Source organism: Perkinsus marinus (assembly GCF_000006405.1).
Source record: "Perkinsus marinus ATCC 50983 genomic scaffold scf_1104296953800, whole genome shotgun sequence".
Classification (NCBI taxonomy): Eukaryota; Perkinsozoa; order Perkinsida; family Perkinsidae; genus Perkinsus; species Perkinsus marinus.
The window spans coordinates 127,762-143,762 of NW_003208364.1; the positions used below are offsets into that span (position 1 = coordinate 127,762).

Here is a 16,001-nt window from a genome sequence, read left to right on the forward strand (position 1 = left end):
CTGTTTGTGATCTGACTCAGATCATCTGAGACTCTCAGACTGAGGGGCAGCTTGTTCATAGCTAGTTCAGCTTGTCCGATTGCATCGGGTTTTCTATCTAGGATGTTCGTAACCGCATTCCGCGAGAATAGGATGTACAACCAAATAGGTGAAGTATTATATTTGAGAGCGCAGTGAAACGTAGTGACAGGTAAAACAAGACGGGAGGGAGTGCACGCGTGCACTGCTTTGTGTTCCCGGTTAATCGATATCATATTGCGTGCGCTGTAGTGAATCGATCGCAACACCCTCACAGGCATCAGCATTCATCGCGATTCCTCGCGCGAGTGGGCGCATCGATGTGCGGCCATGAATCATTTTTTTCTTTTCCTAGGTCGGGAGATGTCTGACGATGGTGACGCACCATCGGCCCGATGGTTAGCATCTTAGCTGCTCAACATCATCTAAGCCATCGTTAGACATGGAAGAGCACCAACTCCCAAGCTGCCAATAGCGTAAGGGTTGTGTGCTCTTCCCCTTCCCACACTCCCGTACCAAGGGTTTTTACGGAGTCACAAATATTTCGACAACACATGAGTCATCACAAACGCTTCGATATATCCGCAATTTACAGCACGATACCACCAAGATACTTTCTTCTGTACTACTATTGGACTTCGTCCAGCCGCATGAGAGTGCCGTTCCTCACCGGTTTACCCGTGTGGGAGAGAACTAATTCTGCAGTGCATGAACTAGCTGTGAAATTGAACAAAAACATATCTGCAGCTCCCAGGACCAAATTCCTCGTTCCTATTTTGTGCCCAACCGTGACGGAGTCAACCATTACAGAATCAGATTAATCCGAGACGACTCGAGAGCATCGAAGTCACTGCCCTTTCTTCCGGTAGCTCGGACTCCCCTCAGTATATATCCGATATTGAGACATCTTAGTTCGCGATTCTCCAAGAAGAGTGGATGCGGTAAGATATGTGGTCCCTGATGTTTCTCACCGACATCGAAGCACATCTCGGGTAACGGGTCTGCTCCTGCTTTGCACAGCACTGATTATAATAGGGTAGCTGGGACCCCTCACCTAAGGGTTATAACCAGCAAAGAACTTAGTGCTGCATAGATTCGCCACGGAGAACCAAGTTAGTCTCTGCTCCGTTTGCTCACTGGTAACCCAGGTAATCACAAACATTAAAGAATTGAAAACTTGGAACTCTACACTGACTTGCCATTTTATTACACATTCCCCACACTTATGCTGAGGAAACTACATAGTACGCCTTCATCAAAAGAATATAATTATGACATCGAGCAAGTACAGAGGGTGATTTACGAATAAAACCTGTGGAAACGATGCTAGAGGCTTGTCGATACAACCACGGTGAGGATGTAAGACATGTGCCCTCCCAAACACGGTTACATCAGTGAGATAGCACGATATCTCAATCTGATGTCGAGTACAACGTTGGGTAGATGAAATGAAAACCGCCGCCTCATCGTTGACATAGTTGACTATCCAAGGCCGACATCGCATTGTTGAGGGCACGCAGTGCATACGTTAGCTCCACCACGCGACGGGCTGAGGCAAGATCACTATCATCCAACTGGAGAAGACTACCCCAGGTAATGAGGAAGCGAGGGAAACGTACCTTGGAAGATGAGATAAACATAGTCTGCCATCTCCCAGAACTCCAACTGTTCGACGTCCATGAATCGACCGAAATCAGCCTTAGAAAACCGTTCTGGATAGCATACTAGCTTCTTCAACACAACCTTCTGCAGCAACGTGAGGAACTACAAAACCGTCAACTCGGGGATAGAAGGGGAGTTCACAAGACTACCTTGTTCTGCTGAGTGTAGTCGTAGTCGTGATGCGCTATACCATACATTTGATGCACATAGACCAGAATAGCCTGACGCAACGGGAGGGTACTCGGCACACTTCGCGATCCTATATGATCAGTGGCAGACTCTAGAGCTTCCGTATACCTAACAGCGTGCACGAACGACTGAAATACGCCGGAGACCGCTGGAGCAGCGACTATTACTCTCGATCTATAGCGTCCGTGAGTGAGCCATCCAGTAAGAGGTGATTCATCAGAACACGAGCCTGCTCATCCCAAGAGAACTGCGAGTCCCACGGTATGCCTCTCGATCCTCGGACGTCAAAATCCAGATAATGCAAGGGCTTACCACAATGCCCACTGAATGATAATCTATCAGAGGCAAAACTTCAAGCTTAGATATCGCTCACCATTCCTCCCGCTCCCCTATACTATCCTCCGATGAGTGGAAGGGGTGCCGGAACCTGCTCATACAAGGGGTGAAAACATTAAAAATACCCATACTACCGTCTGCAACTTGGTGCTCGAACACGCGGGTAAGCATTCATCACTGAGCTTAAATTGGACTTTTTCCCCTCAGACAGGCGAATGGCTGACGAAGATGCTTGGGGAGAGGGATCAGCCTAACGAAACGAGTCAACTCCATAACAATATACGACTTCAAACTGACCAAACTTACATTTTGAGGCTGCTTCCCACCAGTATGTCGTGTTTTCGCTTGTGATGAAGATGATGCCGGGCGGCTCGTCTGTGTAGGAGCCAACTCTCGCGCCGGGCAACCCACTTACTAACCACAGTATTCACTACCTCAGTTTCTCGTGTCTTTGGAGACGATCCGAACATCCAATAGTGATCCGCGAGTTTACCAAACGATGGATGAGAGTCCTCCCGCGTAATTGGATCCTTCGTCAAGTACTCTGAAAATGAGGCTCGTTGACATACTACGGAGAGAATTGCTATATTGCCCACCAACAGAAGGTTGGCTGTCCGACTCGTCGTCTGAGTCTCTGGCCGCATGCTCTATAAGCTTCTGAGCAGTGAATGGTACCGATCCAGTGTTATCGAGGAAGCAGCTGAGGATAGCTCTACATGTTCGCCTACGCACAAGAACAGAACATTATCACCTAGGCATTCTTTCGTTGTCAGGATCATAGGGGGGATCATCGAAAAACACTTCACCAGGCTCGAGGCGCAGATCTGGTTCCACTTCTAGACCGAGGCCAAATGCCACAACAGGAAGAGTGTGGAATGTACTGAGAAACAGCAACTTAGCGAGCCTTACAATACTCCGGAGAACGGCCCCAAACATCAGATCTTTCAACCTACCTGAGTATAGCTAGAGCGACCACTAAGTCGGCTTTCGACCAAACCTGTAGAAAGACCACTCGAATACACCCATACTACGGTTGAGAATGCAATTACTCGAAGTAAGTCCTCCATATGCCGCTGTTTGAGCTCCCAAGGCTTGTGGCATAGTATAAGATTTACGTCCTACAACGAACCCCGACTTGCATGATTGATAGAAGTATCCAAATCACACTACATGTAGAGCTCTGAGCTGCTTTGGTATAGTCGTCGGGTCCGTTAGCCAAGCTACATCACCACCGGAGGCCCTGAAATGAGGATGATGCACTCGTATGCACACGCTATTCACATGCACTACAGGAAAAGCTCCATTTGATTCCGAACTAAATACTCGCAGTTATGCCGAGAGGCTGCCATCATGGCTATGAAGTGCCTGAGATAAGGAATAAAAACAATTACGATGCACTAGTGGGAGCCTCGGTGTGTTACCTCCAGTGGAGCTGCAAGCCTCCCTCTTGAAACATGAGAATATCCATGGTTCTAGCGTAGTTTACATAGAATCGTGGTACGGTCGATATAGCCCATTCCTAAGGGGCGGGGAGGAGTGCACACTCTAGATGACGTAACTACATGATATTATTATTACTATGTGCGTTATCCTGGCAGCTGAGGAGGAGTCAAATAGTGACCAATCCACAGCTGGCACCGTCACAAGGTGGGGATCTGGGAGTTCGAGCTCACAACAGTTTTGAGCTGGCAGCTTACTCTTCGAAAATCTGCTGACCTCCGTATTGATATAACGAGCTGCGACTGCAATACCAGAGTTCCTCTGAGCAGCTAGGAAGTTCTGGCAACAACGCGAGATTTGTATGACCGGTCACGAGGGCTAAATGCCTCATCGTCCTACATCAGCCACACTCCTTATGTCTGCGAATCTACACGTATATCTCAAGCGCAGGAGGATTCTGATGGCCTGGTCTATCTCCGATGGTATGGAACCTGTACTACGGCGAGTGGTGGCCAAGGACCGTAGCCACGATGTGATTTCTTGAAAAGCTTCCAATCTGAAGAGACAAGAACAAGTTGGCCTTCCTATGATTGGGTTATCGAACTCCCATTACCTAGCTCTCGGAGCATCAATAGAGAGCTGTAAGTCTCTCAGACTCTGTACAGTAACACGAATAACAGCTACATCAGTGTTGGGCACGGTGGGTGACCTGAGTAAACATCGTCAAGAAATCGAGCAACGTTTGCCTCTATTTGAAGAAGCCATGCACATTCCAGTATTCCAGACCAGGCATGAACCGCATTGAGCGACTCTCCCAACAAGCCCCAAGATAGAATTGATGAACCCATCCCAGGTTCTATGACTACAGGGCACCAACAGGGAGTCCCTCAGGGAAGTAGACCCACAGATTGTCGTCGAAGGAACTTACTCATCCTGCGACATCAGGTGAAACACGTCCTTTTCTCAGTAATGCGGCGCGAGCTCCTGGCGGGTTAATTCACACAGAGAACCACCGAACTGAAAGCAGAATGTTCCCACTCACTCACACAGACTAGTAGCCGTCTTCCACTTCGGGCGCGCGCGATATTAACGGCGCAGGATCAACAAGAGGGCTGTGTCGATCACGAATACGGGCGCCTCCAGATAGCTAAATTATCAACTGACACGCGTTCCCATTCGAGTTCGACGTGGACATAATTGGATCTTTATCCCTCATTGGGCCCTTCGTAGCTCCGGCAAACCTAAGATTCGGCCGTAGGTAATCATATTTGATTATTATTTAACGAATGTTCCTCATCCAGCAACCTGCTAGCGCTGTGATATCGAGGACCACTAATAAGTACGGTCACACGGACCACCACTCCTACAAGTCGGATGTGCCTCTGCAATACCTTCACTCAGCCGGTCAGAGAGGCTGGTCTCACTTCCAGCTGCCTCAGCTGAATAAGGGAGGCTTCCAAGAGAACACTAATCTAGGCATCAAGGCAAACAAGGCAATCTCTAAGGGCTTGCGTCTCCCTTCGGGTTCGACTTCCTCCCAGTCCTCTCATGTCATCGTGGACATGCCTATGATGTCCCCAAGCTCAATCTCTCATACTAAGACTGGTAGAAGACACAGCATTAACAAGAAGCACCGTTGTGCTGTATGCCAAGGCATCCAGAGTAGCAACGTGAACCCGAGTCTGAAGGTTCACATTGGGACTCTCCCTACTAAGCACATAGACAGGACTCCTCTACCCGAGGATGCTTCTGTTAGTCCCTTCGACGAGGAGTTCCCGATCCTTCAGAGTCACAAGATGAGTAATGTCAACCCGCACTTGACTGTGAGCATTGGTAGTCTACCCAGCAAGAAGATCGGCTCAGCTCCTATTCAAGAAGACTTTGCTGTGAGCCCATTTGACGATATGTGGGACATGCTCACTGACCAGAAGACTCTGATTCAGAGCAATGTCAACAAGAATCTGCGGGTTAGGAGCAACACATTCCCAACCGTTCACGCTGACTCGACGCCATTGGACGAAGACAACACTGTGAGTCCCTTCGACGAAGAGTGGCCGATCCCAGCGGACGAGAACCGTCTTCAGCATGTTATGACTAGCAATGTGAACCCGACTCTACCGGTTGCTCATAGTACTCTGCCTACTAAGAAGATCGACATGAGGCCCCTGCCTGAGGACGACAGTGTTAGCCCTTTCGACGAACATTTCCCTCTACCAAGCTCTTACTGGGAGAGTAACGTGAACCCCACGTTACGTGCTAAGGATGGTACCATGCCCACTAAAAAGTGTGACACGAGACCTCTTCCTGAGGATATGTCGGAGAGCCCATTTGACGAGGATTTCCCTCACCTACAGGGCTACTGCCAGAGCAATGTGAATCCCGACCTCACTGTTAACATCGGTACATTCCCAACTAAGAACGTCGACTACTCGTCTCTGCCAGAAGATCCTACGGTCAGTCCTTTCGACGAGAGCTTCCCGCATCTCCAAGATGTGGACGTGCCTTCTCAGACTTGGATGCAGAGTAATGTTAATCCGAGTTTGAGAGCTAGAGTGGGTAGCTTTCCTGCTGCGGAGCACATTGACACAACCCCCTTGCCTGAGGATACTACTGTGAGCCCCTTCGAGGAGGAGTTCCCTCGGTTCATGGGTCAGGAGAGTATTCATGACTTCAGGAGCTACTCGCCCTTTGAGGAGGAGTTCAACTCTATTGCAAATTGGCCAGTCGCTCGCAAGCGCAGTGAATCTTTCAATAAGCAGCGCCGCGTCACTCAAGTGAAGCAGGGTTTGAAGGAGACCTTGATTCGTCTTGGCTCTATAGATAAGTACGATTTCGTCAAGGCCACCCACTGGCATCTCGATAAGCAGACTCAGCCTCATGAGGAGATTGACCAGACAGCTACCACTATGCCGACCGATTGGTTGACGGCTGTTGGGGTGACGCCTCTAGCGCAAGCACCGGGGCACACTGCCTTCCCAAGAATGACGCCAAAGGCAACTGATATTCAGCCACCGAAGGGGACTGGCCGCATTGGGACGACTGGGGTTATCACTAGTCAACCGTCCTACATTGCAAGCCATCTTGAGTCGGCTCGGCGTCAACATCAACAACCAAGCGGAGTCTGAGGCTCAACTTGAAGCTCCTTAAAGTCTTGGTGTGGTAATTGATCACACAAGAGGAGCTATTACATTTGTCAGCACTCATTCATCATTATTTAATACCCTTTTCACATCATCAGCTTGAAATGCGTCTCAGATGCATAGATTTCGTAACCGGATTTCCCGACTCTGGACTTCAAGTTGCGTTAGCTTCTAGTATGCATACGTGTTGTCGTGTGATTTCACTGCATAGAGTTCACTTATTGGCTTCGCCACAGGCTTCAATATTTCAAGCTCAACAGAAATATCAATGAAAAAATTATGGGTACAATACTGACTAGGACGCCAAAAAGTGTTCCGAGGCCGCAAATACACTCTTGCATCATAGAGACATCTCGATAGCCTCCTGTTTGGCACCTTGCATGGAAACAGGCATACACGCCGAATCCGACGCATTTGGGCTCGTTCATGATTCTTCCGACTCACTCGGAAAGGTTTCCAAGCCCAAGTCCAATAGATGATCCTCGCCACTTTTCACGTACTCGTCACACTGCTTCATGATCGTTTTGATCCTAGAAGTTCATCAGAATGAGACAAATCTGGATAGAAATGGATGATACTCACTTCTTGTTAATCTCGAGTGTCAATTGGTCTGCACCAGCGTCATAATAGAGCATTATAGAATCCAGTTTAACTGAACGGAGCATTCATTCAGCTGGACATCATGTCTCACCGCCGAAGTCATTGAGCTTCTTATTGATACAATCATCTGGATCCTTCCAGTGCGGAAGCTGCCCTGTATGGGTCTCACAATCATACTGAACCAGAAGTGGACCATGATCGCCATCGAGTGGGACACCTGATATTCCTCCCGCTTGCAGTCCACCTGCTCCAAGAAGACCTCGAGGTAAATGTCGAAATGTGTATCATCGTCGATTGTTATGCGTCCATTTCGGACCTAATTATTCAATGAGGGCTGGCCCCGTGTAAGCTTCGGAGCTCACTAGTTCTTTGTAGTTGCCACAGTAGGCTCCATGGGGCCGTTCGTCCGCCAAAGCTGAACCGGCTGCTAGGTAGAATAGCAATGCGCGTAGCATCATGAACTGACTCGAGAAACACTTCTTACGAACTATTGCTCTTGAACACAACAACAGTAGGGAGAGTTTCTAATTCACAATCATCACATCAGGTGAGAGCCTTACAGCTCATCTTCAGAGGAGAGCTCAGCAAACGGATCGGCAGGTACGAACTCGGCACCGACGTTGACCTAAAGCTGTGTGATAGACGTGGAGAATGTTTGTTTCTTACATTCTCGCATAATACGAAGCAACCGTAGCCAGGTCTAAAGGAATTAAAGTAGGTCCACAATCGAGCTTGATTGCGATACCCGTTGGGGCAGCTGAAGTACTCCTTTCCGTCAGGTCCAACACCATCGGATTTTCCCTGAGGCTCATCTAAGCGAACCCCAACCCAGGAACCTGCTAACGACAATGATAGTAGACTATGCTGGTTCACACTCGCCTCTTGGAAGTCCTTTAACCGGACCGAAATAAGCCACCTCTCCCCGTCGTCCGCCAGGATTTACCTCACATCGCTGGCCCACTGCATATCTACAAGCTTCCACCAAGCTTGTGACGGTAGGAGTAGTAGGCCTACATCTCCCGCGCATTTTCTGGGGTGGGCGGTCTCTCAGGCACGGCAGCATCCTGGTTCTCTGCACAACACAAGCGCTCACATAGCTATTCAATGGCTCCAACGCGGCCCACCATCCGGTGTTGTCTGCGGCCCGAACTTAAGCTTGAAATTCGGATTTTTCTTCCTCTGCTCTCTGATATAATGCCTTAGTGTGTTAGTACGCTTATCGTAAGTCTCGTCATCCATAACGTATTTATCAACCTACAACGAACAGAACAAATATGTTGCGAGTGAGCCGATCTCACGTACCAGATCTAGATTCTCCAAAGCCCCTCCGGCAGAGACACTGTATGGGTCAGTGTCCTTGATGTGGATCGAGTCGCCGTTTTGAGCACCAAAGTCCCTTACACGAACAGATTTGATAAAATGCACTCATCGCAGCAACCACCTTAAAGTGAGCTTGTCATCATAGAGGAAGATTGTATTCCCATCCGCACCCCTTAAAAATAATTGCATATGATCCACAGTGGTTCCATTCCTCTTGTAAAGTTTCTGCTTCACCGACTCTGAGTCAACGTAAACCTCTACATGCCACAACACAGTCGTGCTAACCAATGGTAGCAGCAAGGGAGAGGGTGGCATCATGTACTCGAGCCTGTAAGTTGCTGTGGGTAACGTCGACTCGTATGAACCCGTTTGCCAAACCGTCATATCTACCAAAACTCTCTTATGGCACATTTCTGAAGCGATTGATTTGCCACCTGGTATGATCGGCTGCTGTGACGTAATCCCGCAGTCCGCTGGTGAGTGGATGCATAGTCATAATAGTCAAATAACTGACACTCTACGACTGTGGACAAGGGGAACACGACTAGGTCACGAAGGTGATACCTCAATTCGGCGGCATAAGGGTGAAATTGATATTGCCGCGAAGCATGTACAAGTATGACAGTTTTAATACTACAATTTTTCGGTGCTACGTTATGACGATCCGAACTCGCGCATCCAGTCCTCAAATCTGAGGCATTCAAAACAACAACTCTCTCATGTATTCGAGAGAGTCGGTACTTTCTCAAGTCCTCGGTTCCGACCGACTTCTGTACGTTCTTCACCGCTTGCTCGAAGTTACCCATAGTTACGGGTCGTCCTTCAACCTCAGCTCGTAATCGATCGACATCAAGCCCACCTTTGGTCGCCTACCCAACCGAATCCCTATGGTGACCTCGCTACTATGTCACTACTCCCTTTGTCCGAGCCTTCCTCAATCTATCCCTCAGGTTCATCATAGAAGCCTCTCTGCAAACACTACAGATGTCAGCACCAGAATACCTGCTCCATGACTGTTGGCTGCAAGCACGACTACCCAAGTGAAAGCTCACCCCTCCGTTCGTTTGACGAGCCGTCGGAAATCCACGTCACTAGCGAGCTTTATACTGGAACAATTCACCTGATACACTTAGCGATGATAAACCACCAATGTGTCGATTCCACCACCTTGAACATGCCAAGCCTCGCCTCCTCGTCAGGCAGGGGGATATATATACGTTTCTCAAGTCGTCGTCGAAGGGCCTCGTCGATTTCCCAGGGGTGATTTGTCGCGCCTAGTACCTGTTCAATATCAGTACAGAGAGAACACCACAAACACAGCGCGGGATGTACGAAACTCCGACATGCATACGACTACAATTTCCCAGGCGAATTCCTACGATCTGCCTTGCGACAGGAGAAGATCCTCGAGCAGCTCTCCAAATCTATGCCTCAGTGACATGTTCCATCAACGAATTGGGACACGAATTCGCCTAACTACCATGACAGTTTTAGGCGGGGACGCTCCATCTTCCGCAGACCCCGACTCAGACGATGGATCTTGCCCTGGAGAAGAGGAACACCAAATTAGGATCATCACCCGGCAGAAGTGAGTACCTTCCTCATGATGATCTCGTGGCTGCTGCTGCTGTTTCGGTTGAATAGGATCAGTACTCGAAACACCATCCATCTGTACCAGCAGCTCGCTCTTCACCCGCCGCGAAGCCTCGTGCTCCCCAGGGTCTCTGGTTCGCACGCCCGACCAATATCAAGGCCAGGAACAAGATCTCTCACTTACCCACGTTTGCTACCTATAGAATCGATTTCATCAAAGAAAATTGTAGTCGGGGCATAGAATCTAGCCATCTCGAAGAGTAACTGATCGATCGGATATCACAACAATGATATCTACGAGTACCACAGACCCGTATGAGCTTCTCCGAGTCCCCGCGGTATTTATTGGTGACTGTGCTGCAGCTTACATTGAAGAAGGTAGTATCTAGCCAGGCATGGTTGACCCACATGGCCGAGAAATCCTTTATTACCGCACTCAGTGGCTACCGCTTTCGCTAACATCGTTTTACCAGTGCCAGGTGGGCCGAATAATAGAACGCCTTTCCACGGCCGCCGAATACCCTACAGCCGCCTCATGTGCTGCTGTACTCGCATGGATGAGGTACTCATTTACTTGGAAATATTCCGGCATCAATAAGGGTAGCACAACTGCCTCTTCGAGGAGTTGCCGCGCAGACTCTAGACCGGATATCGAGCTCCATCCGATCTGTTCATGCGTAACCAAACTCTATAAATCGGCCGTTATACCTGGGGATTCTTCTCGACGCAATCTCGTTCGAGCATCATGATGAGGTCAGCATCTGGGCCTTCACCACTAGGGCCGTAGACATGCTCGAGGAACCCCCGCCGTTCACAGGCGCTCCATATTCCTCCACCGTTGTCGCTGGTGCCTCCATTTGATGCACTCTCGTGAGCCTACAATCCTTGGCAAGAACAAACATAATGTGCTAGTTCATACGACCTGTGGAGGAAGAGGCTGCAACCAAGGCTTGCTGTAGTTCCTCGAGCTGTTTCCACGACTGGCGTCCCGACCTTCTGCTATAGGGCTAGCATCCACTGATCCATCTAAATCGGAGCCCATCTGGCATAAGCCAAATTACACTGAGGTACTCCGCGTGATTGACGTGTGAGGCTGCTGTCGGCGTCTCCTCTCAGGTACTGGCGCTTTGCGTGATGATGCTGATGCCTGACCAGCACGTTACATCATCTTACTCCATCGATTTCGAACAATCAACTCGCACAAACACATATTTCATAGTAGAGGACTTAGATCAATGCCGATATCAACAGCCCCCAGGCCTTCCTTAGTTACCAAGTCTCGAGGTCCCTGACCACGCCAGCCGCCACCCCCTCCCCGAACCCTCCTTGGCAGGGGAGGTGGTGGGCTCCATGTCGCTCCATCCCTGGACCCGACCGATCGCTACAGGACATGTTCATTCCACTTCTATTAATCGAGACCATACCTCCTCATCATCCGCGAGTACATGCGGCTGGGGTGGAGCTCCAGGTGGCCTCGAAGCACAAGCTCGCCTTATCTCCGACCTAGACGGGATCACATGCATGACTCTGAGACTCCAGCGATCTAGGACCATTCCGCGGAAATTGCTTTAACGACGGCAACCTCTTCCGATATCTCTGCTTTTATTGCAAGCCACTCATCGGTGTAACCCACAGGCAACGTCTTGATATGTCGATTGATTGTTGCCAACGCCTGAGCCCCATCCATCCTACAGCAGCTTCCCGTACAATGAGGCACACTCCTCTCGCTACATGATCATACTGCATTAAACTCTCCGATTGTAGCCCGATGCCCGCAAGGTCCCGCGCTCGAACTAAGGTACCCTCGACACCGTCGATGCCACGGTCCTCATATCCACTGGATGGACACCCGGCCGCTCTGACGTTAAGCACCATAAATCAAATTCAGTTTACCCAATCACGATGCATGTAGAAGATGACGACTAACTCGAGAGAATTATTGATGGAAACTTATCAAGGAAGATCAACTAGCTCACATGCATGGGGCTCCTCCTCGTCGTCTCCCATCTCGGCTATGACCGTCCCTTCCTCTGGATCATTGCAACGATGGGTTGAACACTTCCCGCGAGATGTTGCACTTACCAGATACCCTCGGAAAAGATTCAAGAGAGGCGTGTACCTGTGCATGAGGAGCAGTTCAGGAAAATTCCGATAGATTTCACTTGAGTAGAACATCGAGCCTCTCGAACGCTACTCGATCAGTGTGGGACCATCTCAGCTTGCTGCTCAGCCTCACACCCACGCCTACAAGTTGTGTTACGATAAACCGCAAGAAAATGCCCAGCTGGTCCACATTCTCTTCTCTACAGTCCATTTCCTGCCGCAAGACCGCCAGAGGTATTCCGATCAAATCATCCAAGCCGTTGCGACGACTTCGAGGGATCTCAATCAACAAGGGCCGACAATAACCGTGAATGACACAGGAAGCACGCAGGCCATATGAGTACTTGGCCGATCCAAAAACTGATGTAGGGTCTACCGCCAGAATCCAACCAATAACCCAATCGTTATCCCTCAGCTGCACCCGAGCAACGGAGTCAGCGAGATCATCCACATCTGAGCCTTGAACACTTGTCACCACCGGTTGGGCCAGCTGACCCGATTCATAGTCGTGGAGGTTCACTTTCGCAGCTCCTCGTGTAAGGCAGGGAGCGTATCGATCCGTGAAGCTATTGGAAGCTGAATGTGACTCAGTCCAAGGATGCAGTTGAGAAAGTGGACCTCTGCTGATGACGCCATTCATAACATGAATTTTCGATACTGAACAGGACTCGAAAGATTCGTGGAGTTCGAATTGTGACGATTGACCGCGCCCGACAACTGCATACACCTCATCTCTCAACGATTTGGAAGGTCGAACTGTTGCATGAGAAGTATGGAACAACCGAATTAGAAGAAGGATCATTAGACGTGAATATGACCACTATCGCAGCGAATTTCGAATTACGAACGTGTTACAAGAGTCTACATGAATCCGTGTACTTGCGTGCAATCTGCAATCACCGGGAGTCACTGACCAATCCTCCAATCATTTGTCGGAGACCATGATGATCTTTGATGTTGGATATACACGAGATAACAGATAAACGGAACGGATACACGCAGGCATCGTTTACTGAGGACACTATTCAAAAGAGACAGCGGGCGCAAGGTCACACAAAAAAGCTATCCGCGCTAGCTTAGAAATTGTATCTGGAAACAAACCTATTTTCCCGATATTTTGGCTTTGAGCAATATGATACGATCTGCCACTGCGGTTGTCCTCTCCATCTTGGGCCTCTGGTTGAGTGGTTGTAGCTCCGACTTGGAAGCGAGAGGACCAGAGCCTCTGGGTTCTGGGGGAACTACTAATGCTCCGTACGATCCCAATACCGATTCTAACTATCCACAATATCCGGTTGTTACTACAACTCAGTCACCTTGCCCACAAGGAGACGATTTTTGTCGTAGTCAAACCGTTAATGGCGGTGACTTCAGCAATTCTTTCTGTAAATACTGGCTGACCAATGAAGCCTATTGCCAGGGTCCTCCAGGCTCTACTGACCCTGAGCAGCTCAATGTTCCTTGTGAATGTCCTTGTATATCAACTATTAGTGTTACATCTACCACTACTACTCTGAGTCCATCGACCACTGAGCCGCCAAGCACTTGGTCACCGTCGGCTGAATCGACTACAGTTACTACTTCAACCACTGATTGAACAGTGGCAAAGACCACTGTTCTAGAGACGTTTCAATTTTCACATTGATTGTTGAATTCATTTTCAATGAGATGAATAGTTGCCCAGGATTTCATTGATCAATTGAAGAAGACGCAAAACACATAAAATAGTATCACGTGAGTAGCTCAATGGTAGGGGGCAGAGACGGAAATGCATCCAAAGAGAATTCCGCATTCTTGTAACGTTCGATATCTTCCTCCGATAGCCCCTTCGACGGTTTGATCTCAGGCAGTAGATTTAAAGGTGTTCGGGGAATCCATGATGGCATCTTGTTCGAAGGAATTCCAGGCCGAACCACCAAGCTGTCCGGCCATGACAACGTGGGGAGAAGCGAGGACTGTTGAGTTGCACCAAAGGGCCCGCTAGTGGCACCGAATGACGATGGCTTGCCACCGAAGGCGTTACCAAATCCCCCGAAAGAGCCCGTTGCAGAGGATTGACTGCTTCCGAATCCACCAAACGGGGATGTTGTTGAGGTAGCTGCTGGTGTTGCACCAAATGGCGAGGGCTTCGGCCCCGCTGCAGGACCGAAGGGCGATGATTTAGTCTGGGCAGATGCTCCTCCAAACGGTGAGGGAGCGACAGCATTTCCGCTGAAAGGCGATACCGATTTCGCCGTTCCCTCAATACCAAAGTATTTCGACAGAGCGGGCTTAGAAATAATCTTCTCGAGACTTGCTTCCGTCTTGGCGATAGTGTCTCGTAAATGCTGGTTCTGAGGGTCCTCATACCGAAGCTCTTCGAAGCTGACGTCGATGCCGGGCGGCGTCAGGTTGCCCTGACCATCCGGTCCAAAGGACGACAAAGGGTAAAGCTCGCCCTTGTTCAACGCGGTTGCGATGTTCTGAGGAGCAGCGAGGAACTTACTTGATACAACCATGGAATACATTCACTTACTTCTCTCATTTTCCGGTTGCTCTCGTCCGGTACCAGATTCCCAACAACAGTAGCGGCAGGCAAAACGCCGGATGGTGGCACTATGGTTGTGGCAGGTGCAGTCAGATTCCCAAGAGTTGAAGCAGAGGGGTTCGCGTTGCTCAACTGTGAAGGCGATTGCCCGAATTGTGATGGTTGGGTTGCTGCACCACCACCAAAAGGACTCGGGGATACACCCGATGTAGTATTCCCAAAGGGACTTGGCTTCGTCCCCATTGCGTTACCAAACGCCGATGGTTGTGAGCTTCCAAAAGCGGCCGCCCCAAATGTTACAGGCTTCGAGCTCCCGAACGGTCCAGAACCACCACCTGGTGTGCCGCCAAATGTAGGAGGAGTCGGCGACGACGATGTGATGTTGCCAACACCAAAGGGAGTCGTCGCCGCGACGTTACCACTACCGAAAGGACTTGGTGCCGTGACGTTGCCAGCACCAAAGGGAGTTGGTGCCGGTGTGGCTGTAGCTCCGAAAGGGTTCCCAGACACTTGCCTGCCTGCGCCGCTGCCACCGAATGGCGAAGCAGACACTGTGCCACCTGTGAGGGAAGCCTGCTTAATTGAGCCGCCCTATCGTATGACCAACCTCCAAATGGATTAGATGATGAAACTCCTCGACGCTGGGCATGAACGAATTTACAGGAGTCTCCGTACCGACAAGTCCCCTGAAGAAAAACTCTTGCACACGATTCAATAAGCTGAGCCAACGATCCCGAGATTACAGTCTCTTCCCAGTTGCGGCAAGGCTTATTGTTGTGATGCTTGTTAGAGGGCATCACTCCAGAGGAACAAACTAAATACAATCGATCTCCGCTCCATCCCGAATGAAACAATACAGTCAGTTGACGAGGGAATGCAATGCATCAAGTTTGGTTTCCCGATGAAAAGGCAATAGACAGAATGGTCATTGATCCCATCATGCAGTACAGTGCTCTGCACGACGCATCAGCCGCTACCGATCGGCGACGGTGGAGCGTCACGTATGACAAAAATATCCGAGAGACAACCTCAACTGAATTTGCGCATATTTTTGCATTTGCTGAAAGGCGCGT

At 49.6% G+C, this 16,001-nt stretch overlaps 5 protein-coding genes across 5 annotated transcripts; 1 reads left to right on the forward strand and 4 right to left on the reverse strand.

Annotated features, from left to right (window-relative positions):
• Positions 1-1,223: 1,223 nt before the first annotated feature.
• Pmar_PMAR014887 (p53 regulated pa26 nuclear protein sestrin, putative) lies at positions 1,224-4,652 on the reverse strand. The gene is made up of 20 exons (XM_002776261.1): positions 4,574-4,652; positions 4,259-4,354; positions 4,045-4,201; positions 3,903-3,984; positions 3,784-3,860; positions 3,627-3,724; positions 3,496-3,570; positions 3,376-3,445; positions 3,255-3,323; positions 3,159-3,202; positions 2,957-3,085; positions 2,802-2,929; positions 2,640-2,749; positions 2,512-2,580; positions 2,340-2,455; positions 2,243-2,296; positions 2,037-2,192; positions 1,830-1,977; positions 1,638-1,782; positions 1,224-1,567 (listed from the first exon to the last, which is right to left on the reverse strand). The coding sequence occupies exons 1-20, from the start codon at positions 4,585-4,587 to the stop codon at positions 1,482-1,484; spliced, it is 1,923 nt and encodes a 640-aa protein (XP_002776307.1). The 5' UTR covers positions 4,588-4,652; the 3' UTR covers positions 1,224-1,481.
• A 279-nt stretch (positions 4,653-4,931) lies between these two features.
• Positions 4,932-6,770, forward strand: Pmar_PMAR014888 (hypothetical protein; the record flags this gene model as incomplete). Its single annotated transcript, XM_002776262.1, has 1 exon — positions 4,932-6,770. One exon carries the CDS (start codon positions 4,932-4,934, stop codon positions 6,768-6,770), a length of 1,839 nt encoding a protein of 612 aa, XP_002776308.1.
• A 355-nt stretch (positions 6,771-7,125) lies between these two features.
• On the reverse strand, positions 7,126-7,840 carry Pmar_PMAR014889 (hypothetical protein; the record flags this gene model as incomplete). The annotated part of the gene is made up of 5 exons (XM_002776263.1): positions 7,126-7,160; positions 7,230-7,315; positions 7,368-7,437; positions 7,477-7,561; positions 7,748-7,840. 5 exons carry the CDS (start codon positions 7,838-7,840, stop codon positions 7,126-7,128), a joined length of 369 nt encoding a protein of 122 aa, XP_002776309.1.
• A 101-nt stretch (positions 7,841-7,941) lies between these two features.
• Positions 7,942-9,201, reverse strand: Pmar_PMAR014890 (microtubule-associated protein, putative; the record flags this gene model as incomplete). The annotated part of the gene is made up of 10 exons (XM_002776264.1): positions 7,942-8,010; positions 8,052-8,085; positions 8,131-8,221; positions 8,259-8,353; positions 8,400-8,457; positions 8,510-8,639; positions 8,688-8,781; positions 8,827-8,944; positions 8,991-9,091; positions 9,140-9,201. The coding sequence occupies 10 exons, from the start codon at positions 9,199-9,201 to the stop codon at positions 7,942-7,944; spliced, it is 852 nt and encodes a 283-aa protein (XP_002776310.1).
• Positions 9,202-9,359: 158 nt separating this feature from the next.
• Positions 9,360-15,725, reverse strand: Pmar_PMAR014891 (Katanin p60 ATPase-containing subunit A1, putative; the record flags this gene model as incomplete). Its single annotated transcript, XM_002776265.1, has 21 exons — positions 9,360-9,396; positions 9,447-9,574; positions 9,620-9,707; positions 9,758-9,825; positions 9,873-9,986; positions 10,186-10,230; positions 10,366-10,429; positions 10,483-10,562; positions 10,610-10,683; positions 10,730-10,820; positions 10,873-10,965; positions 11,007-11,174; positions 11,221-11,340; positions 11,723-11,801; positions 11,849-11,970; positions 12,381-12,417; positions 12,461-12,542; positions 12,897-12,967; positions 14,136-14,863; positions 14,917-15,519; positions 15,672-15,725. 21 exons carry the CDS (start codon positions 15,723-15,725, stop codon positions 9,360-9,362), a joined length of 2,946 nt encoding a protein of 981 aa, XP_002776311.1.
• Between the last annotated feature and the right edge of the window lie 276 nt (positions 15,726-16,001).

Excerpts from the sequence above, each read along its gene's own strand:
- Pmar_PMAR014887 (XM_002776261.1), bottom strand. Across the intron at positions 4,202-4,258 it reads ATTGATGCTCCGAGAGCTAG|ATTGGAAGCTTTTCAAGAAA; the intron begins GTAATGGGAGTT and ends TTGTCTCTTCAG. Across the intron at positions 3,861-3,902 it reads GGTCAGCAGATTTTCGAAGA|ATCCCCACCTTGTGACGGTG; the intron begins GTAAGCTGCCAG and ends TCGAACTCCCAG.